A 26,447-nucleotide genomic window follows, 5' to 3' on the forward strand; every position below is an offset into this window, starting at 1 on the left:
ACAGATCTCAATCAGTTAGTCATCCTAGCCAGGCCCGAGGTATATTTCCACTTTTTTCTCGCGTCATTAGAGCCCACTAGATAATTAAAATAAAAGTGCTTTCTGAAAAAATCAGATTACTTTAACGACATGGTAGATTGTACTCGTCATTTGAAGGGTGGATTTCCGAGGAGCACTTGAATGCAGCATGATTTTTCGCCATGGTGAGCCGTTTGCTGGGTTGCTTCACGTACGTGCGACCCCTATCTGCCAGAGCTCGATACTCCCCATGGAGGAGAGGGGGAAACCAGAGAAGAAGATGCTGTCATCCGTTGTCAGCGACCTCAGCAAATGACAGCAGCGTGAGCATGGAGTCATTTTGGAACCTTCTCGTGTAACTTATTTGAGCCATCTCTGCGCTCTGCTCGTGCCGTTCGGGATGATGATGGCGTCCCAGTGCACGGAGCGAGCCGTGCAGGAGTTCCTGATGGAGAGAGGAGGGAGGGTCCAACAGATGGAGCTGATCGATCATTTCCTATCAATTCAGGGGAGGAATGACCAGTCGAAGGAAGGCGTGGATCGCGAGGCGCTGAAAAGCATCGTGGACAACGTGGGATTCGTGAAAGTGGAGGACGGCGTGAAATTTGTGTGTTTAAATGCTGAAGGCGGCGCGGACTCGGTGATGCGTGCGGACACAGACGGCCACGATCACGCGGAGTGCAACGGTAACATCCAGGAGACACTGGACGACAACAACTGTGTGAACGGCAACCCTGACGACGGAGAGCAGACAGGTGAGGGATGCGCACTCTGAGTTCATTTCATTATTTGTTTGGATATTTTTCATTGATGTATGCATATTTCCTTATTTTTTTTAATTATAACCCATGGTGTATATATATTTGCATAATCAGTAACGTTTTGTCTAATTATTTACTGATTGTTTTGGCCCTCTGGGTAGAGGGCCAACACCTACTACACTGGCCTGGACTGAAGTAGTCACAATCCCATGATCAATACCGTTAATTTTGACCTCTTTCCTGCCAAAAATCACAAAAAGTTTACAATCATCCAGGATAATAATGCAGAGAGGATAACAAGGCTAACCTAGTGCATACCTGTGGGGATTACAATGGGGGGGTTGCACTGGAGTCAGCTCAGGTTAAGATTACGCCTCGGACAACTTGACAGAAAATGACAGAAAACATGTCCAATGTTTCCACAGGACGATCCAGCTCATTGGCTGCCAGCCTGGACAATGACAAGCAGTCAAATGCCAATGAGCAACCTGCAGCCCCCTCCCAAAATAATAAGACCAACACAGCGACTCCTACCTCGGGTGGAGGAGGAGAGGTGAAGCTGAGGGAGAGGAGGAGGCGCGAGTCAGCCCCGGTGATTGGGCTGCCCGATCTGGACCAGGCTCACCCTGCGGGGTCCCACAACCAGCAGGTGAGAGGGGCGCGCAGGGTGTCCAAAGGGTCTCAGCGGGCCATGCTGATCAGCTGCCTGTCTGAGGACAGCGCCTTGGAAGGGCTGGACCCCGTGGGAGACATCAACACACCCAAAGGGAGTCGCAGGAACTTCATCGAGCTGATGATGAGCAGCTCTCCTCAGGTAGGATACTGTGTTCCTCTGGCAATGGAAAAAAAATCATCATCATTTTGTTTGTATGGCAGCTTTGCAAAGCACAGCAGTCGAAACGAGTGAGTAACAATCGAAGCATGTGAGAAAGTAGCTTCGCCCTGTAAAAACCACTGATTCAGACAGAGCAAAAAAATGCTGCTGCACTGCTTTCGATTGCTTCAAACTTTGCACTGTGTCACACCTTTGGCCTCGCCTGAACCAGGGATGTCTCAGCAGGTGCTTCACCTTTGGGTGTGCTCCAAAACATGAACGGCACACAGGTGCAGCACAGCCTCTGACGGCTGACTGAAAACGCCATTTGGGGTGTGACCAGAAATGCAATATTCATGAAGTGTGAGTCCACACCATCTGTCTTATGTAACTGAGAGAACTGACAGTGATGTAATCCAGCTTGCCTTAACTATTCGGCAGGCCGGCCCCTTATGACGATGACCTCCTTTTGGTGATCATCACCAGACAACAGCGAACAAAACAGATATTTTTTTTGTCAAAAACGTCTACCTACAGTTTGATGCTTTATTGTGACAGACAGCGGCGCTCAGTACCCTGGTATCCAGCCTATGTTTGTTTAACCAGTAAAAGAAAAAAAAACCTCTTTCATTCTAATGTTCTGCCCTTTGCAGGTTCGGAGGTCTCTGATCAACCGTGGTTCACGCCTCCGGGACTCAGTGCGGAGCGATGGAGATTCCACGTCGCTCCTCTCCTCGGCCACTGATGAGGACTGCGCCTCGGTGACCCTGGACCCGCTGGAACACGAGTGGATGCTGTGCGCCTCAGATGGCCTGTGGGAAAGCCTGCAGCCCCTGCTCTCTGTGGAGCCTTGCCTCGTGGCCAAGAGAGACTTTGTGACCGGCTTTACCTGCCTCCACTGGGCGGCGAAGCAGGGCAACGCTGAGCTGATCTCCCAGCTGCTGGCTTTCGCCAAGGAGAACGCTGTACCTGTGAATGTAAACGTGAGATCAAGCGCTGGATACACGCCGCTGCACCTGGCAGCCATGCACGGACACACACAGGTGGGTGGAGGCGTGGTGTCAGGTGTTCCGCCTGCTCAGTGAAGCAGCAGATAATTGTTTAAGCTCCAGCTAGAGTCATTAAAGGTCCAGAGTGAGAAAAATAATGAGCGAACTTTTTTTTTTTGCTCAAAATGAATTGAAATAGATCAGGTGTGTTATTATTTCTAGTCTTAAGCTTTTCTTTCAGAGAGGGATGGACAGACAGACGTATAAATCAACAGGATCAAACCAACAGACGTACCCAAAGATCAAACCTTTTACTTACATTTACTTTCAGAGTGAAGACTGATGCCGTTTTGAACAGAGTAAGTTAAAGAGATGCTAGCAGGGGATCACAAACACAAATCATTACCAGGAAGGGAAATCAGTGGAATTTTAATGCAAAAATCATAGTTTTGGACGGGCGTAGTGCTGCTGGATCAACACAGAAAACATGTAAATGAGTCAGAGTGAGCCTAAAAACCAAAGCTTCATCCATTGTACAAGGCCAGATATTAAAAAGTCACCCTGAAAATAGAATTTAACGACATATCTTATAATAAATCTGCCCAAAATGGCACAAAACACATCCACCAATAAATAATGTGACAGTATCACACACACAATTCAAACCAAATATGGAATACAAACCTATAAGGACAGAATAACAGTTGACTGATCAGGACAATAAGTCGTCAGGTAACCAGATTTCGGTGTTTCGTGTGCTGCAGGTGGTTCGCGTGCTGCTGTCAGACTGGGAGGCGGACCCTGAGGCTCGAGACTACAGCGGGAGGCGAGCCATCCAGTACCTGTCCCCCCCGCTGGCCGCTAACCTGCAGGAGGAGGGAGTGGTCATCTCCCCGGGGGCCGAGTCAGACAACGAAAACACGAACGGCGGCAGCAGCGGAGGCCGCGGCTGGAGGTTTCCCAGAGTCCTCCCGGGCAACCTGAACCCGCTGCGGCTCCTGAACCCGCCCGCTGAGGCGCCAGAGGAGGCCACCGGGAGGACCAAGGGGGGGATGCAGAGGAAGTCATCCCTGAGCCGCCTGAACGCCCGGCTGCATCGAGGACGCCACCGAGCCCAGATCATCCACAGCGCCTCCTTCAGGGACCCGGGGGAGGTGGGAAGAGGAGAGGAGGTCCCCAGCAGCCCTCTCCGAACGCGGCCTCTGTCCAACCTGTTTGGATGAAGCTACACAACTCTGAACCAGCGATAGAGATCCTAACCAGTGTGACGTTTCGATCTACACAATACGGTTTACTCACCTTCATAAGCTGACAGGTCAGACGTTTCTATGACCAAACTCAGAGTACACATCCTAATATATAGTGTCGAGCTGATTTTAAAGTTTTATTATCACCGGATTTTAAATACAAATCTAACTTATTCTTGTTCCTGTTGCAGTGATTATGCTTCTGTTAAGCACTGAGAGCAGGCCGCACTTCATGGAACATTTCATTTGCAAAGTAACTGAGTTATAAGAATTTCTTTTTTTCCCATCATGCTTTTAGGCTCTGTTTCAGAACAGTACATTTTTAGTGACACTGGAACAATGTTTACACAGATGCAAAAGCAGCAGGCAGGATTGTATCAGGTTTCCGCTTTAGAGAGAATAACACTTTGGTTTGATTCACGCGGTTTTCCAAGATCTTGTTTTTGTTTGCAGAGTGAAGTAATATATTCAGAGAACTAATTTTCTATATTTCAACCTCCTTTGATCGGACGGTGCTGACTTGTTTCCTAGTACGTTTCTGTCATGTGAACGAACCTTTTTTTATTTTCAAGTAGCAGATTTTAGTATCCAAACCGTTGTCACCACAGAATTCTTGTAATGTCCAAACAGCCGTGTACAGTTGTCATGTTTGCACTTGTCACTTTGAGGAGAGTTTGGGATGATGGGAGGAAACTGCTCCAACTGAAACCAAGCCAGCTGTTACTGGTCCCAGGTCAGACTCACAGGCGGTATAAGAGGGCGATGTAATGCACTGTATCAAATAATACCTTTCACTTCTGTCGATCTGAGAGTTGAGAAAAAGTTCTTTCCAGAACCCAGATGGAGGGATGCAGTGTTTCCAGGCTGCTGTGGCTTTAGTTCGAGACGTTTGGAAGCGCAGGGAGAGCTGACGTTGCTTATGTGAGTTTTTCTACTGACTCTAACGTACCTCAAACCCTCTGAGTCCGCTTCACTCAGCGTTACATTGCGTCTTTGTGTCCTGCAGAATCGGCTCACGTCCGGATCGGATTCAGTCGACGGTTATGCAGGTTGAGGTCTTTCTATTGGTGAACAGTGTAGCACTGATTAGTTCTGCAGCATATGCAATCAAACAAACTGATTCATATCCACCTTATCACTCTGGACCAGATCTTATTCTTAATAAATTGCCTGTGTTGGCCTCTTGTATTGTTCTACCATTGCATGTACACAATCATTTCTTCTTGAACCATGTCAGCGTCACCATGTGAAGAGTCGAGACCAGAATATGCTGTACATTTACCCGAGGAGCACATTGACTTTTTGACTGTTTTCCCAAATATGTGAACCTTATTATTAACTGATTATTGCATCAATGACGCGTGGTAGACTTCATGAATGTTCCCTTTGTACTTTGTAGCATTTGTACTCAAATCCTAGGCCTTCATGTAATTGTAATGGTGGACTCTTTTGATGTAGAAATGTCTTGTACAAACCTACTTTGACGTCACTTTTTCACATGCATGAGTAAGGGGGGGAAATGTAAATGCTGTGCACTGTTCATTTTCATGTCTGTAAGTCATTGTTCACTGTGAAGTTTTGATGTGAATACACTGTTTCTGAGCCGCTGTCACCTCTCTCTCCATGTCTCATCCTTCAATATGAAATAAAGCAATAATGTTTAGCACAAGTCGGTGCTCACTTGCACGCACGATGCTCAGAGATGTCATACGTTCATGAATACTCAACCAGAATGGACCAAAGCTCCGAATGAAGCGGGATATTTTTTTTTTGCTCGTCGCGCTGACACCGACTGATTGTCCGTGTCTGCTGGTGCTGAATAATTGATGATCTGATGACCCCCTCTGCCAGCTTTGGTCCAGCATTTACAGTATATCCACCGCTTCCTGTCCACAAGCTGCCCATGTAACGCTGCCACCCAATACACTCACAGCTGGTCCTCATTCTGCACCTGTTCTGTGTGTGTGTGTGTGTGTGTGTGTGTGCATGCTTCCATTGTTGGAGAGATGAAACATCCTCACAAGATTAATGAAATTCTGAGTGATCTGGACAAGTCCACACCAGTCTAGTTTGGGTTGGGATGTAATTGTAAAACATAAAATTTGATGCAAATTCACATTTAAAGTGCAGATTTCCTTTTTTCCCCCATGTGTCATCGTTATGTTACACATTATAAGAAGTGACAGAGGACAAGCCGTTGTTGTTTTTTCTGTTAGGCATGTAGTTAGCCTGTTAAACCAGCCTGTCAGTGAGGATAAGAGGCAAAATGTGATAAGTCTGAGTTGGTTAAATTCTATTCATAAGCAGGGACATGGTAGATTTCCAGTCAATGTCCTCCACATCATGTTTACCAGAACAAATCAGCCACATAAAAGCAGGATTACATGTACACGGTCATTACAATCACAAATGTGTAAATGGAAATTCTCCTGACTCAGAGTGTGCTCTTTTCATGTTTTCCTGATCTCTGATTTTGGCCTCATCTACGAGTCAAACAAGATTTAAAGAGGTCACTGAGGGGATGAGCTTTTTCAGGGGCCAGTAGACTCTAGAGTCTTTTGCCTTAGGCAGCCTATCTGTTAGATGACTGCTGATCGGGATGGAGTAGAGACACAGTCTGACTGCAGCTACTGACCTACATACAAAGTGAAGGGAGTAATGCCTATTATGTAAATTCCTCTGCCATCTTTTCAGGGAAACTGTGCCAACTTTTTTGCCTGGGGCCTCCACTGTTGGACTAATCCATGTCCAATCTATCCCCATCTCTCACTCTCTCCCCAAACAGCTACCAAAGCCATGGTGACATCCATACAAAGCACAACTTGTGACCAACAGTGCCAAACAGCCATCAAGCTTGTAACAAATGTGCACTGTCCCAAATAGCCATCAGGCTATTAACAAATGTGCACTGTCAGCAGGATGCTTGTTGTCCTGTAACACACAGCCCCTACAAATGATGTTATAGTGTTACAACATTGACTCAAAGCAGATTTAGTGTGACCTTTTTGAAGCTAATTGACAAGAGCTTTACATGTAAAAGTGGAAACAGATTTGTATACATTGAACTAAATTAAATATATACATAAAATACAAACTTGTGTGCAGATACAGGTGTATTTATACTGCATGCAATTGTTACCCCTTGATTACACACAGGTGATCTCTATTCAACCAATCATGTAACTGTAAAACCAGCTGTGAAATAAGTATTCAGGTCTTTTACTTAAGTAAAACAAGCAATACTGCAGTGTAAAAATACTGTAATATTACAAGTAAAAGTCTTGCAATCAAACTCTTAATAAAAGTACAAAAGAAACATCAAAGTACTAGTAAAAGTACTCATTATGCATAATGGCTCATTGACATTTATATTGTATTACTGCGTTATGAGAAATGATGCATTAATGTGTATGTATCACTTCAGTGTTGCAGGTGAAGCTAATTTTAATTTAACCTTTATTGCTCAGTAGCTTAACCTATACTGGTATATCATAGTTTATTAGTATCATCATTGATTAGTTGATATTTTGTATTATTAATCTAAATCCGCAAAGCAAAATGTAACTAAGGTTATCCAATAAGTGTAGTGGAGCAAAAAGTACAATATTTGCTTGTAAAATGTAGTGGAGTAGTGAGTAAGAGTAAAGGAGCATAAAATGGAAATGCTCAAGCAAATTACTAGTACTTAAAAACTGTACCCAAGCGCGGGACTTCAGTAAATACACTTAGTTACCTTCCAGCATTGATAAAAGCCAACCGCATGCACCAAAGAGGAATGACAGTGACTGTTTGCATACTCTTGTCCACATGGTGTCACTGTTCTGAAATAACGCCACCATATTGCAGCCACACGTTGTCTCTTTTTAGGGTCAAAGTTCACTGCATGCGGAAGTGGCATGTAGTTAGGTTTTTCTTTTTTTCCCCCAATGATTTTTTTTCTTCATGCTGAGTTACGGTTGTCGATATTTTTTTTTCCAGGGGGCTAACTGATGTTAGGTAGGTGACGGTGACATCTTCTGTGGTATCTCAGCATAACGTTATGTAAAATCACTCGGACCTTGTTCAGTAGCTAAGCGGCAGTTACAGATCACTTCAGGCTAACTAGCCCATAGCTGACTAGAAATTACATTAACGTTAGCTGTTGTCATTAGCCAAGGCAGTTGGCGCATATTAACTAGTGTTTGGTCCAACATTGTTTATTAATTGTTAACATTAGCTAACTTAGTTGTTTGTTTCATGAAGCAGCTCTCGAGTTTGTCTCCCTCAAGGGACTAACGCTAGCTAAACTTTACAGCTAGCGTTAAGCTAGTAACGTAGGCTACAGTTTACAGCTTTTACACGTTAGCATGCAACAAAAGTTCCGCAACGTTTAGTCACAATGTGTTAACATAAACAGACAACGAAACACTTTTCTTGAGCATGAAGTGAGTCGTTAGCTTGTACAACCAACATTCATAATGTAATGCTAGTGTAACTTAAGCGCTAGTAACCTTAATCTTAGTGAGGTCGAGCTAAAGCTAGCCGGTTTGAAGCTTGGACGGTTGATGAGCGATAAAGAAAAGTGGTGATATATGGTGCATCTACCTTCAGAAGAGGTTATTATCTGGATAGACGAAAGTGACAACAACGCAGCTTTCTGATGGATATGAAAATACAAATTCTTTAAGGGGACAGTTAACATGTCTGTCTAAATCCATTCTTTATGAGACCTGTTTGTTTGCACATAAATAAGGCATCAAATTAAACTGCTGAATCGAGTTTCGGTTGTTTTGGTGTGTGAACCACTATTTTGGTTGTTTTATGGTACTGTAAAGTGAAATCTCGTAAATAGTCTTCTAACTGTTTACTTCAAGATCAGATAAAATGTGACAAATGTCTTCACTGTCTCTCTAAACTCTCTGCAGCTTCCCCTCCGGTCTGCAGCCATGACCACCATCGTCCATGATACAGCGGAGGCAGTGTGTCTCTCCTCAGAGTACAACCTTTACCTCAAGCCCATTGCCAAAATGACCGTCAGTGTGGCTCTGCCCCAGCTCAAACTGCCAGGCAAGAGCATCTCCAACTGGGAGGTAATGGAGAGGGTAAAGGCCATGGTCGCTCCAGAGCAGTTTTCAGCCCTGCGAATCTCCAAGAGCACCATGGACTTCATCCGCTTCGAGGGCGAGGTGGAAAACAAGACGCTGGTCAAGAACCTGCTGAGCCGTCTGGATGGGAAGAGCATCAAACTTAGTGGATTTACTGATGTACTGAAGGCAAGGCTGACATTATAGTGAACCACAAAGGTCATGGTGAAACTTTGCTGGTTATGTTGCTGATTGCACCGTCTGTGTTATGATTATCATCCCCTCTCTCCCTCTCTCCTCAGGTTCGTGCAGTAGAGAATAAGGTGGACTTCCCTACACGTCATGACTGGGATTCCTTCTTCCGCGATGCCAAGGACATGAATGAGACTCTGCCAGGTGAGAGGCCTGACACCATCCACCTGGAGGGACTTCCTTGCCGCTGGTTCAGCCAGAAGGACAGCCAGTTCCCCGACCGGCCCTCTGAAGAGGCCCTCGTTGCTGTCTTCCAGACATTTGGCAAGGTGAAACTCACGTTATGTAATTTGTTAGTTAGGTAATGTCCCACTAGGCTGTAAGACACAACTACTGCACTGTAGCTGTCGCTGCAAACACATCATAGCATGCAGGATGTTATTGAAGACTTAGTCTTAAATTTTGCTGGCTGGTGGTATTATATATATCTGTGCACATTTTGCAATTACAGTGGGTCTTTTGGGAGACTGATTCTTTCTGTAGGTGTAATGTCAGTGCTGTGGAATTCTGCATGGATTGAGTTTTTAATTATGTGTAAGTTAATAAACTTCATTTCACTCAGATTTAAAGAGGTAGCTGTCATCTTATGCATCTGATGTCTTTGACTGAGAACACTTACACACACACTCTAGTTAAAGACTGTCATGCACTTCGTATTGTCACTTCATTAATATTTACAAACAGAGCCAAAAATAACAGATTTGATTTTGTCAATGTCCAACTTTTTTGATTGTAGGTGCGAAATGTTGACATCCCCATGCTGGACCCGTACCGGGAGGAGATGCTGGACAAGAACTTCAACACATTCAGTTTTGGGGGTCATCTGAACTTTGAGGCTTATGTCCAGTACCAGGAGTACTGCGGCTTCACCAAGGCAATGGACACTCTGCGCAGCATGAAGCTGATGCTGAAAGGAGACGATGGAAAGGCAGTGGCCTGCAACATCAAGGTACTGCAGGCTCTCATGGTTGGAAGATACTGCGCTATCTATGTTAATTGGTAGGGCAAGAACAAATGAGGAATGATTATTTCTATTCCCAAGTATTCAGCTGAACTTTTGAAATATTTTGTTGCAGAACTTAGACACATTGGGGTGATTGCAGGCAAAAAAAAACTGATCAGTGCAAACTGTAAGAGGCAGGCTGTTGAGACATCTTGGGGTTAACTCATGATGAAGATGTATAAAGAGACTTCTTCCCAATAAGGCAAATAGTGACCACAGGTTTGGTTTCTTTAGTCTTTGCTGAACACAAGTGACATTCAGTGCCGAGGCTCGCAGACCTAGGCAGAGGACGCAGCTTAGCCTATTGTAGCTCATATAATGCAAAACATGATTCTATCAAGTAGGAATGAAAATGAGGTATAACATTCATGTGTTTCGGAAGAAGTAACCTGCTCCATAATGTTGGTTAATTATGAAATGTAATGAAATTCATCAGAGTTAGACAAGGGGAAGGATTAGACATCCCAACCACATTTAGTTGGCAGACAACCCAAAGTATATTATGTAAGTACAACAGTCAGTGTACCAGGGGGCATGTCTATTAAGTACATTTACATACAACAGCGACAGACACCAGTTTTAGTCAAGCTACTTGGAAAGTAGCGAAACTGCCAGTCACTCGACATTAAATTTTATACTCAGTTTAGTCTCGGGCACATTTGCAGGACAAACTGTTACCCAAAGATTGAATAACTCAAACCACTACAGAAAAAGAATGAATTTCAGGATCACTTACTGATCCTTGCAGTTTTGTTTCAGCCTGCAGCGGAAAGCTCCGCTTTGTTTGAGCTTCAGAAATGCTTGGAGAAATGACTGCCCGACACTGACACACAGACATACAAGCATATCATGTCAGAAAACCTGAAGTATATTATATAACTACAATAGTTAGTGTAGCACAGGGCATGTCCATGTTGTGGCAGAATATGACACCTGTGATGGTGTTGAAAACGGTACGCTGCACACCCCTACTGTGTTATGTGTCATTTTGTCAGCGATACCTGCAGAGACATGCCCCAACCACCGTTGACCGTTAAGAGCATATCAGAGATCTACGTGCCTCGGCTTTGTGTGTGAGGCCGCCAGTGAATTTCAGCTGCTGCAGTGATGCTACAGACAGGCAGATTTTAGCAATTAGAATGTGTCGCTCAGAGTCACAGAGCAGCTTGAAGACCTTTTAGTGGAATGAGATTTAAAGCTGTGTCATCATTATTTCCAAGGTAATGAGGGTAGGGAGAGCCAGGTCTCTTAATCCCCAGAATAAAGCTTCAGGGTGAAAATTAAATCAGGGTAGAAGAAGCAAAGCAGGGTCTGCATAAAAGAAATGAGGAACAAAGGAAGATGTTGGAGGCGGGTTCTGTTGGTACATTCCATAAATGCACAAAGAGATGGAATTTTATAGTGTGAGTATTTGGAAAATGATGACATTCATAAGATTACTTGGTCAGTTTTAACCAAGGCGCTGTGGTAATCGACTGGCAAATTATCATTACACTATGACTGTATACTCTGGACTGTAGTGTCAGTATTAAGCTCTTGTAATAATATGTGCATACATGCTTTCCTCAGGTGACCTTTGACACCAGCAAGCACCTGAGTGAGTCCGCTCTGAAGAGGAGGAGCCTGGAGAGGCTGAAGTTACAGGAGCTGGAGAGACAGAGAGAGGAGCAGAAACGGCGGGAGAAGGAAGAGGAGGAGCGGCGTAAGGAGGAGGAGAGGTATGATGGATTACAAGAGCTTGGTCTTGAAAAAAAGAGAAGAGATGAAAACAAAATTGATGGAAATAAAGTCAGCTTTCAGGTTGGAAAATTCAGTGATGCTCCCCTTTTGTCTGACCTCCATATGAATGTTTCTCCTGTCCAAGAAGTTCACCCACTTTTACATTTACAGTATATCCATCCCCAGCTCACCCATTTTAGAAGTCTTATTAAATCTGTGAATAAATGTTTTCAGGGTAGAGTTTCATGATAACACAGTGGCTCTGAAAAGGATTCAGCTCCATCCATCAAACGCCATTGTGAAAGAGACAAGACACATTACCTCTCTCTCATATAACCAATTTAATATTAGAAGCAGCCATTCATTTTAAGTATAATAATGAGTATATCACACCGAAAGTAATGATTTATGTTTGGTTAATTTAATTTTACGCTCACTTTACTAAGAAAACTGGCAGTGCCTCACTCCACAGGCCTGTCTGACAAGAGTCAACAGCAAAAAGTTACCCAGTAATGACGAATATTCACGGAGGATAATTTGCCTTTTGTTCAGGAAACAGAAGGAGCAGGAAGAGGAGGAGAAGGAGAGGCGGAAGGAAGAGAGACTGCGAAAGCGTGAGCAGAAGTTGCGGGAGAGAGAGGAGAGGAGGAACCTGAAGAGGGTGAGGCGACAGCAGGAAGAGGAGCAAAAGAAGCTGCAGATGAAGATCGCCATGGAGGAGAGGAGGCTGCTGCTGGCTCAGCGCAACCTGGAATCAATTCGGCTCATTGCTGAGCTGCTGGCCAGAGCCAAGGTAGGACATGTACACCGAGATGCACAGCACACCTCTGAAAGGGCATACACACACACACACACACACACACACACACACACACCCCCTCTGGTATGTAATAATACACCAATACAGAGGTAAATATCTACAAATTTGAAACTTTGTAATACCCCAAAAAGAGGAGTGTCTCGCCCTTACCGTCTAAACTAAATTTGGCTTTTATTGTTTGTCTTATCTTCACCTCCTTTCTCTCCTCCTCCTCCTCTCCAGGCCCTGAAACAGCAGCAGGAGGAGAAGGAGAGGGCAGAACGGGAGGAACGGGAAAGGCAGGAGCAGTCTCGACAGAAGGAGGAACTAGCTCGCCTGCAGCAGCTGGAGGCTTGCCGACGCAAGCAGGAAGAGGAGCTCCGGAGGGTGGAGGTGGAGAAGGAGCGTGCGCTGGAGCTCCAGCGCAGAGAGAAGGAGCTCAGGGAGAAACTGCTTTGCAACCTGTTGAAGAAGAGCAGCAGTAAAACCGCAAGACCTCCGAGCATACAGGATCAGGCTGGACCTGTTACGAGTGAGGAGGCCTCTGATGCTGGTGGCACAGATGTGGTGATGGGAGTCCTGGGCCGGATAAACGGAGTCAAAGCAGTGGAGAGGAAAGAGAAGCAGGTGTCCAAATCTAATGCGAGCTCCCACGTCTTGGGGAAAAACAGAGCAGGAGAGGAGGGGAGGGGAGGGGAGGACAGGAAGAAAGACCGGGAGGGAAGGAGGGAAGAGGGGGTGAGGCACAGGCACAGCAGGGAGGGAGCGAGGGGCCGCTCCCGCAGAGAGAGGAGCTCCTACAGCCGTGGGAGGAGGAGGCGCTCCCACAGCTACAGCAGGAGGAGAAGGAGCTCCAGCCACCGTAGGAGGAGCTCCAGTCGTCACAGGAGGAGCTGCAGTCACCACGGCAGCAGGAGGCACAGCCACAGCCACTGCAGCAGGAGCACGAGCTCCAGCTGGGACAGGAGCCGGAGCAGCAGCGGGAGGAGTTACAGCCGAGGGAGGAGCCGCAGGAACAGCCACCGCAGATACAGCAGAGGCAGCTCCAGGAGCAGCAATAAAAGCAGAGACAGGAGGAGTCACAGCCATTGCAGTCGAAGATACAGGAGACACAGCGACAGTCGAGACAGGAGCCACTCCAGACGACGCTGATCTCATCAATATGATCAGCTAATCGATTGATTTATCCTCCGGGATTTCACCTAAAGTTCAACGGGCTTCAGAATATAGATAGAAGTTAAAGTCAACTCCACTGAAACAAGCGTAACATCAACATTTGGACTGAAGTGCACCAAAACTCATTTCCATAATAAAAATAAACACAATAGGGTATTAAAATGAGTGATACTGTATTGGAAGTAGAGAACATCCACAGGCTGATAAATCAAAAGCTAATATCGTCGGCCGGCTGTATTTGTAGACTGACACACCCGTCTAAACGTACTGTGAACCCAGAAATGTCTTCGTGACTTTCATTTTCAGCAAGAAAGTCGTCTTTGTGCATGAATTCCAGCGAGCTTTAGGGAGCGTAACGTGTTTGTTTCATTGATGTGGCACCAGCGTGTTCGTCCACACTTGTAGCCTGTTTACAGAAAATTTAAAAAAATCCTGCACTGACATGTAAATCAGCAGGAAGTCACAGCTGCCGTAGTCGTGGAACTCCTCAGCGGACAACTGGACGAACAGAAAAGGCTGCTTTTCCGTTACAAATGTGAAATTTCCACCGACTGTTAGAAGCACACCTCTGCGCTCAGGCTGCCCTGCAGACGGCGTGAGATGTTTCTTGGAATACTTCTTCAGTGTTGGCTGTGTTGCGGATAAGCAGCTCAGAGAAACAGTGAATTCTTCAACAGATTTGTTGTCCGGCTCAGCCGAACGGCGCTGTGATGGTTGCACAGTTTTAGCAGGCAAAGACTGATTCCTTTTAGTTTTATTTGAATTTCTTCATGTTCGGAAGACGTGATTTGTCCAGTGTGTGAGTTTTGTGACAGTCCTAATGATCGCATGATGACGTATTAGACCTGACTGAGCGAGCAGTGCGGTCCTGTTTGCTTGGTCGGATGTGAGTCTTGAAAACAAGTGATGGATTTTAGAGTTTTTGTTCCATCATCATTGCTTAGGAAACCAGCTTCTGGGGTCAAAGCCAGACCAGCACAGTAACAAGTGAAACTGGGATGTGAGGGTGTAAGTCCTGCTTTCATGTTCAGTGTAATGCTGCATGCATTTCTTTAGCCTTACTACTAATTGTACAGACCAGGGTCCAAAATTAACACCGCCACTCACCAAAAGCGAGTAAAACCTCTTTGTTGGCAAATAAAATAAGTGCAGTCAGCGGCCACCGGCACTCCAAACCCTCATCACTGCAGCACAAGTTGACTGACCACGTCTTAAGTAGTGTTTCACACTTCCCTGCTTTAAAGAATACACGAGTCATGTTGATTGAGCAGGGACTTTTACTTTTCTTCTGTGACACTGAACGCAACACACGGCCTTCAGCCAGTAGATGTGCTTGTCTCGCCATGTTAAGGCCACCCCTGAGAGCAGACGATCTTCTGTGACGTGGCGACATGCTGGTACTTACCTCTCACACTGTGAGAGACTCGTGTCCCACAACAAACCGGCAAGTGTACATCACACGCACAGGTTAGCCACAGTTACAGGGGGAGGCTCAACCAATAACACACCAATAACTGTAGTAGTTGAAGTGGCTTGCAGAAGTTTGGACGAAGCCTGTTGGAAATTTCTGTTACTGTGAATTGAGTCAAGTGAGTAGAAACTGGACTTATTTGAGATGAAAACATTCATTTAAATGTTTTAAATGAGGTTAGTGCATTATTTTTGAACTCTCATCACTTTTACCAGGATCTCAGACCTTAACGAGCTTGTTTGGGCTTGTTCTCACTCATCGTTAGGAAAGTCCAGGTGATGCAAATTGCAAAGCTTCATAAATACTGTGAGTCCTCCAAACTTGCTCCAACAATCAGCAGCCGTGGGCTCCTCTAAGCAGCTGCCCAGCACTCGGAAAATTCAAATAATTGATGGCCACAAATCAGGAGAAGAGAAGGCTGTAAGAGGATAGAAAAGTGTTTTTTCGGTCACACGCTTTGGGCTTGCGTTGCAGCCAGTGGCACGCTGAACACTTCACTGAGGGAAGACTGGACTGGATTGTTTTTATTATGGATTAATCTGCTGATTAATTTCTGTATTAATTGATTGATTGTTTGGTAGAAATTCTAAAAATAGTGAAATACCATTACAATTTCCCATAGCCTGAAGTGAGGCCCTCAAAATGCTTGTTTTATAGTCCAAACCCCAACAATATTAAAAATGAATCAAAATTCTTAAAATAACTAAAAGGAAAATCCTCCAGCAAACCTGTCGTTACAGAGGAGACACAGCCACTGTTCATCATGCAGGTTGAAAAACATTCGGCCAGTAGATTGTTTTTCAGTTTACCGGCTGTTGACAGACTAAAAAGCTCATTTTGAACCCCGGCACGGGCCGCTCCCGTAGCTGTATGTCAGCTCCGGAGACGTCATTCAGGTCAGTTTTGTTCACACTGCTCATCAACATTTTTACTCGTCATGGCAAAGCCTTTTGGTTCTGTGTACTGTTTGCTCGTGATCGACTCGAGCATGTCTTGCATACACATGGTTAAAATAAAACATCCCAGCTGAAAACCTTTTGAGAGCGTTGTTTTCTATTGTTGACGATGTGCCGTGCAGCCTTGTCACTGAAATCTTGTGCACCACCGTGATCAACAAGTTTAAATTTGTACATGTGCTTCTTGTCCGTCACTTTTTAAAAAGCCTTCCTGAGAAACGTCTGCATGACTTAGCAGCTGATTTGTATTTCTATATAATCAGTCAAAACCTCGTATGAAGGATCAAGGTGACAATTTACCTAATTCCAGGTGCCACATCCTGTCCGCACACCTCTGCTTTCATGAACTGCGGATGAATAATTAATCGTCAGACTGATTAGTGTGTGTAACCTCATCAAGGCGCGTGATGTGACAGCCTGTGTCATTAGGTCTGATGCTGCCATTAGTCTCAGCGTAAGTGCAATCAGGCCATATGGAGGAGAGAAAGGGAGCACGTCTTTCACACAGCACAGTTTCCTCCTCAAAGGTTTGCTGTCAATCACGTTTCGGGGTCATGAAAACTGTGGGCAGCCCGTCTGGTATGAGAATGCGCCGAGTGAAAGTCTCCATCCGAGTGTGTTGGAGTGTGAGAGATAATGAACAAGGCAGCAGTGTGTTGCCACAGAGTTGTTTCTTTGTCCAGAGCAGACTGAGCCCCTGCTCTAATCTGGGTTATCTGGCTGTAATCAGCTTAGCCCACTGCTGCTCTCACTGCCGCCGCTGCTGCTGCTGGGTGGGCACTTTTTCTAGCCTTACTCTGGTTTTGTCTTCATTGTCATGCATGTACACCTGTTGAAGTGTCTCCAGAGCAGAACAAAGTAGGAGAGAAGCTCACTTTGCACGTTGAAGAGTCTGAAGGAGCTCATCGCTCTCATCACTTTTTTGGGGGAGTCCCGTCCAAACAAGCCATGACTGAACATCCAGGTTCATCTGAGGGGACGCCTGCTGCAGACATGTACCCCAGAAAGATACTGGAGTACATGGAAGGATTCCTCATCTCCAAGGTAACATGAACATGTCGTGCGTGCACACTCACCTTCATGGATCACACACAGGGATGCACCTGTACTCAGTTTAAAGTTATTGACACAAGAGTTTCTCCTCAGCTTGAAGGTGAGCTGAGTTAATAGCATTTGTGATAGCTGATACTGTAAGAGCATCAAAGATATTAAAGCCACACGGATAAAGTTTCTGAAGAGCTGAAAAGATAAGTCAATTAACCAATTAGTGCATCAACAGAAGGTAAATTATAAACTTTGAATCAGTTCATTGAAATCATTCTTCAAGCGAAACTGTAAAGTTCCAGTTTTTCCCTTGTGGTATTTGTTGCTGCGTATTTTGGGTTTTCAGACTGCTGGCTGTACAAAAAAAAGTATTTTGAAGATGCCATCTTCTGCTCTGACATATTGTGATGTGCATGCTGTACATTAAATAATTAATTTTAAAAAAATCAAAGTGAGTGAATAATGAAGTTAAATGTTAATTGCAGCCTGAAGTCTGTAAACAGACAAAAACATACATAAATACATGATAAACTGAAGGATTAAGTTTTGCTTTATGGGTTGAGAAAATTCCCCTACAACTTAAGATAAATATGATATTTAAAAAAACTCCTTGGATTAGCTGGAAAATACATTTTCAGGCAGTTTTCTCATGAGAAGTTGACTGTTTCAGAGATACAAGGCTCTCACAGGACAACTACAACTACACACTACTATTAAACTACCCAACAGGACATACAGCAGTTTAAATTAGCTCAACTTCCTACAGCAGTGAAATGCAACATACACAATGCAACAGTAATATCATTTCAGTATATCATATATGAAAGTAAAACACTGACCGGGATGAGTACTTTTACTCTTGATACTTATAGTATATTTTGCTCATAACACTTAAATACTTTTACTTAAGGAAAGCATCTGAATACTTCTTGCACCACTGAAGGAGACAGATGGAAAATTAGGATCTGAAAGAATCTGATACAGCAGAAAGTGTGAAGAAGAATTGAAAAGGATGAAATAATGTAAGATATATCAGAGAGAGAACATCAGATCCACAAGTACATCAACAAACTTCTTCAGCTACACTTTATCGTGTTATCCTGTTAAAAACAGAAGTCTTGTTAAGCCTTTATTGTGCGTGATGCTCACCCACTCAGCAGAGTGGGACGCTGAAGCATGAAGCACCAAACAAATCTACAATGGACACATGGAGACATTTGGTCTGTCTGTTGAAATGAGTCTGAAGCATCATTATGATGATTGTCCTGATTAAATCCAAAGGTCTATATGTGACAATTGATATAACTTACTGGCTCAGATAATTGAATCGATGCGCTCTAAGAGATGAATTAACCTGTGACGCCGTTCTGCAGACAGACCACTGCATTATACTCTACTCTGCCTCTGTTTTCCTCTCTGTCCTCTCCGTCTCAGGCGGTTTTCTCCTCCTGCGAGCTCGGTGTGTTTGATGTGTTGCTGGGTGCAGAGCGCCCCCTGTCTGCAGAGGAGATCAGTCAGGCGGTTGGAGCCAGTCTGGATGGTACACAGAGACTGCTGGCTGCCTGCACCGGGCTGCAGCTCCTCAATGCACGCCAGGACAGCGGACGAGGTCAGCACAGACACGCATACATGCATACATGCATGTACAAGTAAATAATACAATAACTCCTTAACTTTGCTGATGTTATAATGATTTATTGCGTTCATTGCTTTACCACAGCTGCACCACCTACGCACACGTCTCCCCTTGTCTCTGTCCTGTCTGTCTGTCCTGCACCTCCTTCATTCATCTCCTCCCTCACCTTTCCCACCACCCGTGTTCAGTGCTTTACAGTAACACAGAGCAGGCCAGTGTCTACCTGACCCGCTCCAGTCCTTCATCCCTCTACCAGTCCATCCAGTACAGCTCCAGGACCATCTACCTGTGCTGGCACTACCTGACCGACGCTGTCAGGTCAGCACACTGAGCGCAGCCACGTCCCTGCCTGCCGTTTGCACACAATTTCACAGTTGAAAGAGTTTATGCCACATTCATGTCGAGGGTCACCATCCATGGCAAGCTGCGACAAATGACTTTTTTTTTTTTTTTGCATGTTCACTGTGTATACTGCCATCACCATTACCTTCTCCTTCTGAACTGCTAACCAATTAGCAATCAACAGAAAATTCATTGTCAACTTTTTTTGTCATTTTTCCAGCAAAAATGCAAACTGCTTTGAAACACATAGATCAAGGTTAAGAAAATGCACAAGTAGGATGTTATTCAATTAGGTGAACATACACAGGTGGGCAGTGAGGGGCTGTGAGAACTACGGTTTTGCTTTGCAGCCTGAGGATGTGGTTTCCTCCTTTTCTGTTTGAACAGCGTCTCAAGATGGATTTTAGTCTCATTATAATGTCTGAGGGAAGACAGCCAGCAGCTCTCAGGCAGATTCACTGTGGCTGACAAGTCAAGTCCATCTGTGAGAAACACTGAAAACACATACAAGTAAAGATGATTCCTCAAGGATCAAGGCATCTTGATCTAAATGACTCACTCGCTTGTGTGGGAGGGTGCAACAGAAACATGTGAATTTACCTAAAATAGGCAGGAGACGATTGTGAATTCATGTCAACGCACTGGAGCTTATTGATTTCATCTGCTTCAACTGTGAGATGAAGCTGAAGCAGAATTTAAGCAGGGAGACAATCAATAGCCAGAGCCTCCCTTCATCAAATAAGTCACATACTCAGGGCACATATAATGTGGTCGTCTTATACGCATATTTCTGTCTTTGTCTTGTTCTAGAGAGGGAAGAAACCAGTATGAAAAGGCTTTTGGAGTCAATTCAAAAGACCTGTTTCAAGCTCTCTACAGGTTAGAAACACACACACACACACACACACACACACACACACACACACACACACTTCCCCCATCACTATCCTAAACTCAATTCTTTACCCTAAAATCAATTATTTATGTTACGTAGATTTATGTCCTCATACACAAACACATACACGTTGTAGGTTTTCGTCACTTTTGGGGACATTACATAGACTTTCATTTCCTTGAGACTTGCCATGACCATAGCCACAACTTGCCTAACCCGAACCTTAACCTAAACCTTAACTTAAACTTACCTTAACCCAAATCTTCATCCTAAAATTTAATGATTTTCATTATGGGGACCTGCATTTTGTCCCAACAAGTACAGCAAGTTCCCATAATGTGACTGTGAAAACGGATACATATGTCCCCACAATGTGAGTAATACATGGAGACACACACACACACACACACATACACACACACACACACACACACACACACACACAGATCAAACACACATTCTTGCTCATTTACATTCTGTCCCTGTCTCTCCATCTTAAGCCTGTCTGTCACTCTCTTCTCTCTTCCTCCTAAAAAACAGACTCATGGGATTTATTTGGTGTGCGTGCGTGCATGTGTGTGTGTGCGTGTATGTGTGTGTGTGTGCATGTGTGTGCGCGTGAGGATGTGGGCAGTGATGTGTGGAAGCTCGGAGCACAGAGAGAGAATATATCTGCCATTGTCCTTGAGGTCTCGTGTGTTTATAGTATCTAGTGCCCACAGTTTTAACGCTTCACTGATCTGCTGGTCAGCAGTTTTCAAGGGTCACACGCTAAAAGTTTAACACTTTGTTCGCTAATAGATTTTGATCGGCCTGCCTGAGGCCCTGTACTCTAAAGCACTGCCAGCCCCGAAGGAACAGAGACCGCTAAAACGGAAACACAGTGGAATAAAATTACCAAAACATCCTCCATCTTGTCCTCATCATAGCACGATTTGCAAAACCACTTTGATGGAAGGGGATCTGATGCGCACAACTGCAAGATGAAACAGATGTTAAAATGCACATTCCCATTATTATTTTACATCTGAATAAATCAAATTCAATGCAGCGCCACATGTGCAGATGTATGAATTTGCTATTTTTCAGTGTTCACTTCAACAGAAGTAGAAAGAAGTTATGAAATATGAAATTATTCAGTGCGTTTTGTTATCTTATTCATTTGTAGACATCATGCAGTTTTTGCGTTCATAGGTGGTTGTTGGGACTTGTGCGTAAGTTGCATCATCTCCCTATTTGCCCTTTTTGTTCTCACAGCCTTCTAAGAAGCAGCCGAAGATCTCACAGAAACCGCCTCGTTAAAAAAAGATGTATGCAAAATGGGAATATTCAACATATGAACCATGCACACACAGCTTAATGCGCCCTTGTGTGGACGAATTTGCAATTCAGCTTTAATTGGCTGAAAATGAAAATACCCGACAAGAAAAATTTCAACACCTGCGCACAATTGATTTAATGTGGAGTAGCAGTTGTTTGTCCCTGCTGATTTCCCCTGTGAATGCTGTGGGTAAATTAGCAAGAGGAAACAACCACTGAAGTCATTCACTGCATTCTTGGAGGGCTGTCGAAGGAGCAGGATGATTCAAAGCTGGCTGGATGACTCAGGCTCCTGTTTACTCATCGTCATTTAACCAGCCATGTACTGCACCTGAATAATTTACAGCCAAGTCCTGTCCGCGGCTTGAATTCTCATAGTCGAGAAAGCGGAAGAGATTTGGGGGGGGGGGGGATGGCAAGAGAGCACGGGTTTAGAGAGGTTTTGAGATTTTAAGACAGTGCAGAGCGAGAAGGTTTAATAGTACATATGAGTACTTTTTTATCTGAACTGAGTAGATATGTTGGTGATTCATTTTAAATGCATTTTTCTGCATCTCAGTCAGAGAGAGCAGTTTGATGCTGAATGCCGTTGACCGACAAATGGAACATAGCTAATGATGTTAAATGCAATATTACACTGAAAATTGATGCAGCTGTCTCCGTTTTGATGGAGGACACTGGTCAAAGTGGACCATTCTTTGTCTGTCTTATATTGCTGGTAAAGCAACCAGACAGCAGTAAAACACACAACAGTGCTCAGACAGCCACAAACCATAACTCTGACAGTGTACAGATATGACAGAGACCTGCGGGGATGTTGAGGAGTGTGAGACGTGCGTGTGCGGAGAGCAGACAGATACAGATCGGAAACCATGATGAGGTTACGATGCTGTCTTTACAAGGACGAGAGATAACCAGGCTGAGCATCTTTTCCTCGGTATGACTGGAGATGGGGTAGTGTGCACATAGTCGTACTCAGTCGGGGACAAAGAGCGCTGCAGATGTTATCGTTGGGGGGCATTCAATAACTTTTGTCCAAAATGTTCTCAAATTAAAGCTGACAGTGCTGCTGTTTGGCCTCACAGTCATTTCGTCTTTTCACATCCAATGTAATCAGAGGCTGGAGCGGCGACAATGAGTCACTTTCAAAGTTCCTCTGGAGGTCACCGCGCCGTCCGAAGTTGGCTCGTGTATCAGATGGCTGATCGCAAGTTTGGATAAATAAAATTCTAGTGTTACAGAACAGAGGATGCTGTGTGTGTGTGTGTGTGTGTGTGTGTGTGTGTGTGTGTGTGTGCGCGTGTGTGTGGCTCCATGGCAGAGTGCTGGGTGATGAGGTGGAGATTCCTCAGAGCAGCAGCAGTCACCACAGGCTCTTCTGTTCTGCTGCACCCTGTCTCTCTCTCTCTCACACACACACACACACTGCGTCGCCATGGGGAAGAACTTTGTTGAAGAGGAGAGGCACTGTGTGTGTGTGTGTGTGTGTGTGTGTGTGTGTGTGTGTGTGTGTGTGTGTGTGTTTGTCTGTTTATTGTGGACATAAAGCAAGTAGCCCCATCGTTGACAGCATACAAAAATGACAAAGATGGTTTTGCCTCCATACAGCAAGACTTCAATGAAAGAGAGGCAGTCCTGACTACTGACTTACAGACTCTTTTGTCTGCGTGTGTGTGTGTGCGTGTGTGTGTGTGTGTGTGTGTGTGTGTGTGTGTGTGTGTGTGTGTACAGGTCTGATGAAGAGATGGTGAAGTTTATGCAGTTAATGAACTCCATTTGGAACATCTGTGGTAAAGACGTGATCACAGCCTTCGATCTTTCGCCTTTCAAGGTCATATGTGACCTTGGAGGTAGGTTTGTGTGTGTGTGCGTGCGTGCGTGCGTGCGTGTGTGTGTGTGTGTGTGTGTGTTTATCAAGTCACCATATCACATTTCCATAAGGTCACAGGTTCACAATCATTAACATTTAAAATTGTTGGTGTCATGTGTTAAGTGGGACAGCTGGCTCAGCCACACACACATATATACAGTACAATGTGTGTGTGTGTGTGTGTGTGTGTGTGAGTGAGTGAGCACAAAAATGCACAACACACACAGTCAACTGTGACCTTTATTATACACCCCCCCCAGCCTCGCTGAGTTAATGACTCTTAGTAAATCAGTCAGCCTTCCCAACGCACAAGTCAAAGTCACCTCCACCTGGAGTTTCCCTTCAGTGCTGACATCATTGTGTATCCGTCAGGAAAACATCTTCAAGATGTTTAAATCATGTCTTTTTTTTCCCCTTCAGAGCTGAACAAACAACAATACAACGAACACAGAGTACAAACACATGGGGCTGATGCTAGATTAGATAAATACGAAACATCCGCCGCCACGGGTCACCTGCTCCTGTATGTAAAGCTGTTAATGCACCTAAAGCAGTTAAGATGTCTGGGTTTCAGGGGAGTTTTGTTAATGCCATGATTTTTTTAAATGCTATTTCAGGGTCTTGTCCAGCATAATAAGAAATAAGTTGTAGGAAAAAACACTTGCTTTGGCTTTTGTGTTGTTTTAACCCCTGACCATGTGCCCACTAATGCGGATCAACTTAAAAAACGCATCTCTTTCCCTCCATTTGTGGCTTCCTTTCACATTAAAAATGCTCCGAGTGGACAGACTCAGAGAGTTTCCAATAAAAACTCTTGAGCTGTGTGCTCCTCTACGCTGAAAACAAAAGAAGTGTTCACAGAGAGGCAGCTGAGCAGAGGTTTAACCTGCTGAGACCAAGTGAAGTATCCAGCCATGTCTGTCACAACAGTCTATTCCACCCGACTTCTTTCCAGGTAATGGCTGGAATACCTGATTTTGTAGTTTGACAACCTAGACAGTCAAGAAATTTAAGAGTTTTCCTGCTGTTGCAGAGCTACAGTTTTCAGTCAGTCTGAAAACAGCTTTTCGTCAAAAGTCTGCACTCGTTTGGTGTACGATATGGATTCTAAATGGTTTTATTGTTATTATTTTTTCTAAAGCATACATGAAAACATGTAGCTTCAATGAGCTGCAGACTAATTTAGCTTCTTTCTATTGCTCAACAGAAGAAGCTGGAAGCAAAATGCATGAATTTGAAGCAGGATGTTGCTTTGGATAGGCCCCCATTACGGTATAAACGGTGGCTTCCTTCTCTGCTGTGTAATCTTCTTTGTCAAATCAGATTTATTCATGAAGTGCTTTTGTACAGCAGGTTTCTTGCGAAATGGTTTACGCAGAGAGCGAACGGCTCAGGAATGAAAGAAAAAAGTGAGCAAAAGTAAGGCTGAACAAACGCAACATGAACTCCGCGATGTGAGGCCGGGACCTCCAACGAAATGCGGAGAAACGAGAGGAGAACAGAGCAGGCTCAAAAACAAAGGATGGAGGGGAAAAGGAAAAAAAAAAAAAAAAAAGGAAAATGAATCTTCTGCTGTCACAAGAGTTTTCACCTCCTAACAAAAACTTAATGATATGAATAATAACAGGAAAAAAGCTTTTGTCGTGTCGATGTTGCCGATTCTTTCTCATTTCTCCTCCTGTCTTTTTGACTGAACTGAGAGCTGAACGTTGCTCCTCAATCAGATATACTAGATGATGGATAATAACAGAGCAGTAATGGAGAATTTAAAAATAATGCCCTTTCCAAGAATAAATGTTTAGTGTGTCTGTCCAAATTCAAGATTACACTCATGCAGCAAATGATCCAATGCACTATCCCTGAAAACCCTGTATTTATTTTCTCAGAATGCCCACTGGGATAAATCAGGTTAGAGGTACTGAACAGACTCTCCAACCCAGACTGAATGTCTCTTAGTTTAACAACGAAATGAGTAAAAGAGCCTCCACGATTTTCAAGAAAAAGAAGTGTCTTTATTTTTCTCTGTTTTGGCCATTTAAAACCTCAAACCGTTGGCTCCAGCCTGGTGAAGAAGCAGCAGGCGGCTCAGTGTACCAACACTGGCTGAAACCCTTGGGTGGCCGCCTCCTGTGTGTGACACCTCCGCTGACCACACAGGGGAGCTGTGAAGCCACTAAAAAGCACACAAAACACACGCGAACGCACGGGCACACACCAAGGACAGCCTTCCTGTCTCTCCTCTCTCGGCATGGGGTTGCGTGTTCATGTTTATGCAATAAGGTGCATCACCAAAAACTGTGTGTGGACAGCAGGCGCGTGAAGGGAGTGACTGCAGTGTCCCTTTAAGACTTTGTCTCTCACACAGCATCTGTTGTGTCTGCACACACCTGCTGCTCAGGTCTGCCCGTCCGTCTCACGTTCTGCCAACTAGCTGACTTAAAATCCAAATCAGGTATCACAGTCCGCATCCAAAGTCTCCGTCGTTTATACGATGAAGCTGCTTTGTTCTATACTGGCTGTCTGTGTGAAGACCTCCGCCTTGATTTATTTTAATGTGACATTTAACACACACTTCAGCTGTATGTTTTGTTTAAAAATGAATAATCAACTTAAAGGTTACTGCAGCTCTAAGGAAATTGTATTCATGGCTCTGAAGCGTAATGTTTTTATGTAAATAGCCATCTGCTTCATGCTGCTACATGTAACAAAGTCAGTTATGGGGAAAAAGATTTACATCAGAAAACACCGTGATATCGCAATGGGAGGAGGCACTCAAACTTTTGTCACAGTAAGAGTAAACCAGCATTGGTAAAATGCACTGGTAAAATAAAATAGATAAGACTCCCACACTGGGGGAATTTACCTGGAGCAACAGCAAGAATAGAAAGGAGAGGTAAAAATAAAAGAACAGGTAGACAATAAAAAGATACGAAATAAAATCAACTATAGATGCATGTAAACATACATATAACATACATGTACTTATGTACATTTAAAGTACAGAAAGTATGGATGGAAAGAAGAGTCTCTTTGCAAAAATGTTAACAACTTAACATGTAAACACAGAACTTT

The 26,447-nt window shown here is 44.3% G+C and overlaps 3 protein-coding genes across 3 annotated transcripts in view; all 3 read left to right on the forward strand.

Moving 5' to 3' along the window:
- Positions 1-179: 179 nt before the first annotated feature.
- Positions 180-5,515, forward strand: sowahca (sosondowah ankyrin repeat domain family Ca). The gene is made up of 4 exons (XM_076747513.1): positions 180-773; positions 1,205-1,593; positions 2,247-2,636; positions 3,347-5,515. The coding sequence occupies exons 1-4, from the start codon at positions 419-421 to the stop codon at positions 3,803-3,805; spliced, it is 1,593 nt and encodes a 530-aa protein (XP_076603628.1). The 5' UTR covers positions 180-418; the 3' UTR covers positions 3,806-5,515.
- A 2,185-nt stretch (positions 5,516-7,700) lies between these two features.
- On the forward strand, positions 7,701-16,345 carry akap17a (A kinase (PRKA) anchor protein 17A). Its single transcript, XM_076747317.1, has 7 exons — positions 7,701-7,825; positions 8,734-9,081; positions 9,195-9,413; positions 9,881-10,093; positions 11,717-11,865; positions 12,419-12,659; positions 12,909-16,345. The coding sequence occupies exons 2-7, from the start codon at positions 8,755-8,757 to the stop codon at positions 13,815-13,817; spliced, it is 2,058 nt and encodes a 685-aa protein (XP_076603432.1). The 5' UTR covers positions 7,701-7,825; positions 8,734-8,754; the 3' UTR covers positions 13,818-16,345.
- Positions 16,346-16,984: 639 nt separating this feature from the next.
- Positions 16,985-26,447, forward strand: part of asmt (acetylserotonin O-methyltransferase) — a 15,996-nt gene continuing 6,533 nt past the window's right edge. Inside the window, exons 1-5 of the mRNA XM_076747163.1 lie at positions 16,985-17,312; positions 18,747-18,921; positions 19,137-19,266; positions 20,101-20,169; positions 23,237-23,355. Coding sequence (XP_076603278.1) covers positions 17,217-17,312; positions 18,747-18,921; positions 19,137-19,266; positions 20,101-20,169; positions 23,237-23,355 — 589 coding nt within the window. The 5' untranslated portion in view covers positions 16,985-17,216. The remainder of the gene's footprint in view (positions 17,313-18,746; positions 18,922-19,136; positions 19,267-20,100; positions 20,170-23,236; positions 23,356-26,447) is intronic.

The sequence above is a fragment of the Chaetodon auriga genome, chromosome 13, assembly GCF_051107435.1.
Source record: "Chaetodon auriga isolate fChaAug3 chromosome 13, fChaAug3.hap1, whole genome shotgun sequence".
NCBI classification, from domain to species: Eukaryota; Metazoa; Chordata; class Actinopteri; order Chaetodontiformes; family Chaetodontidae; genus Chaetodon; species Chaetodon auriga.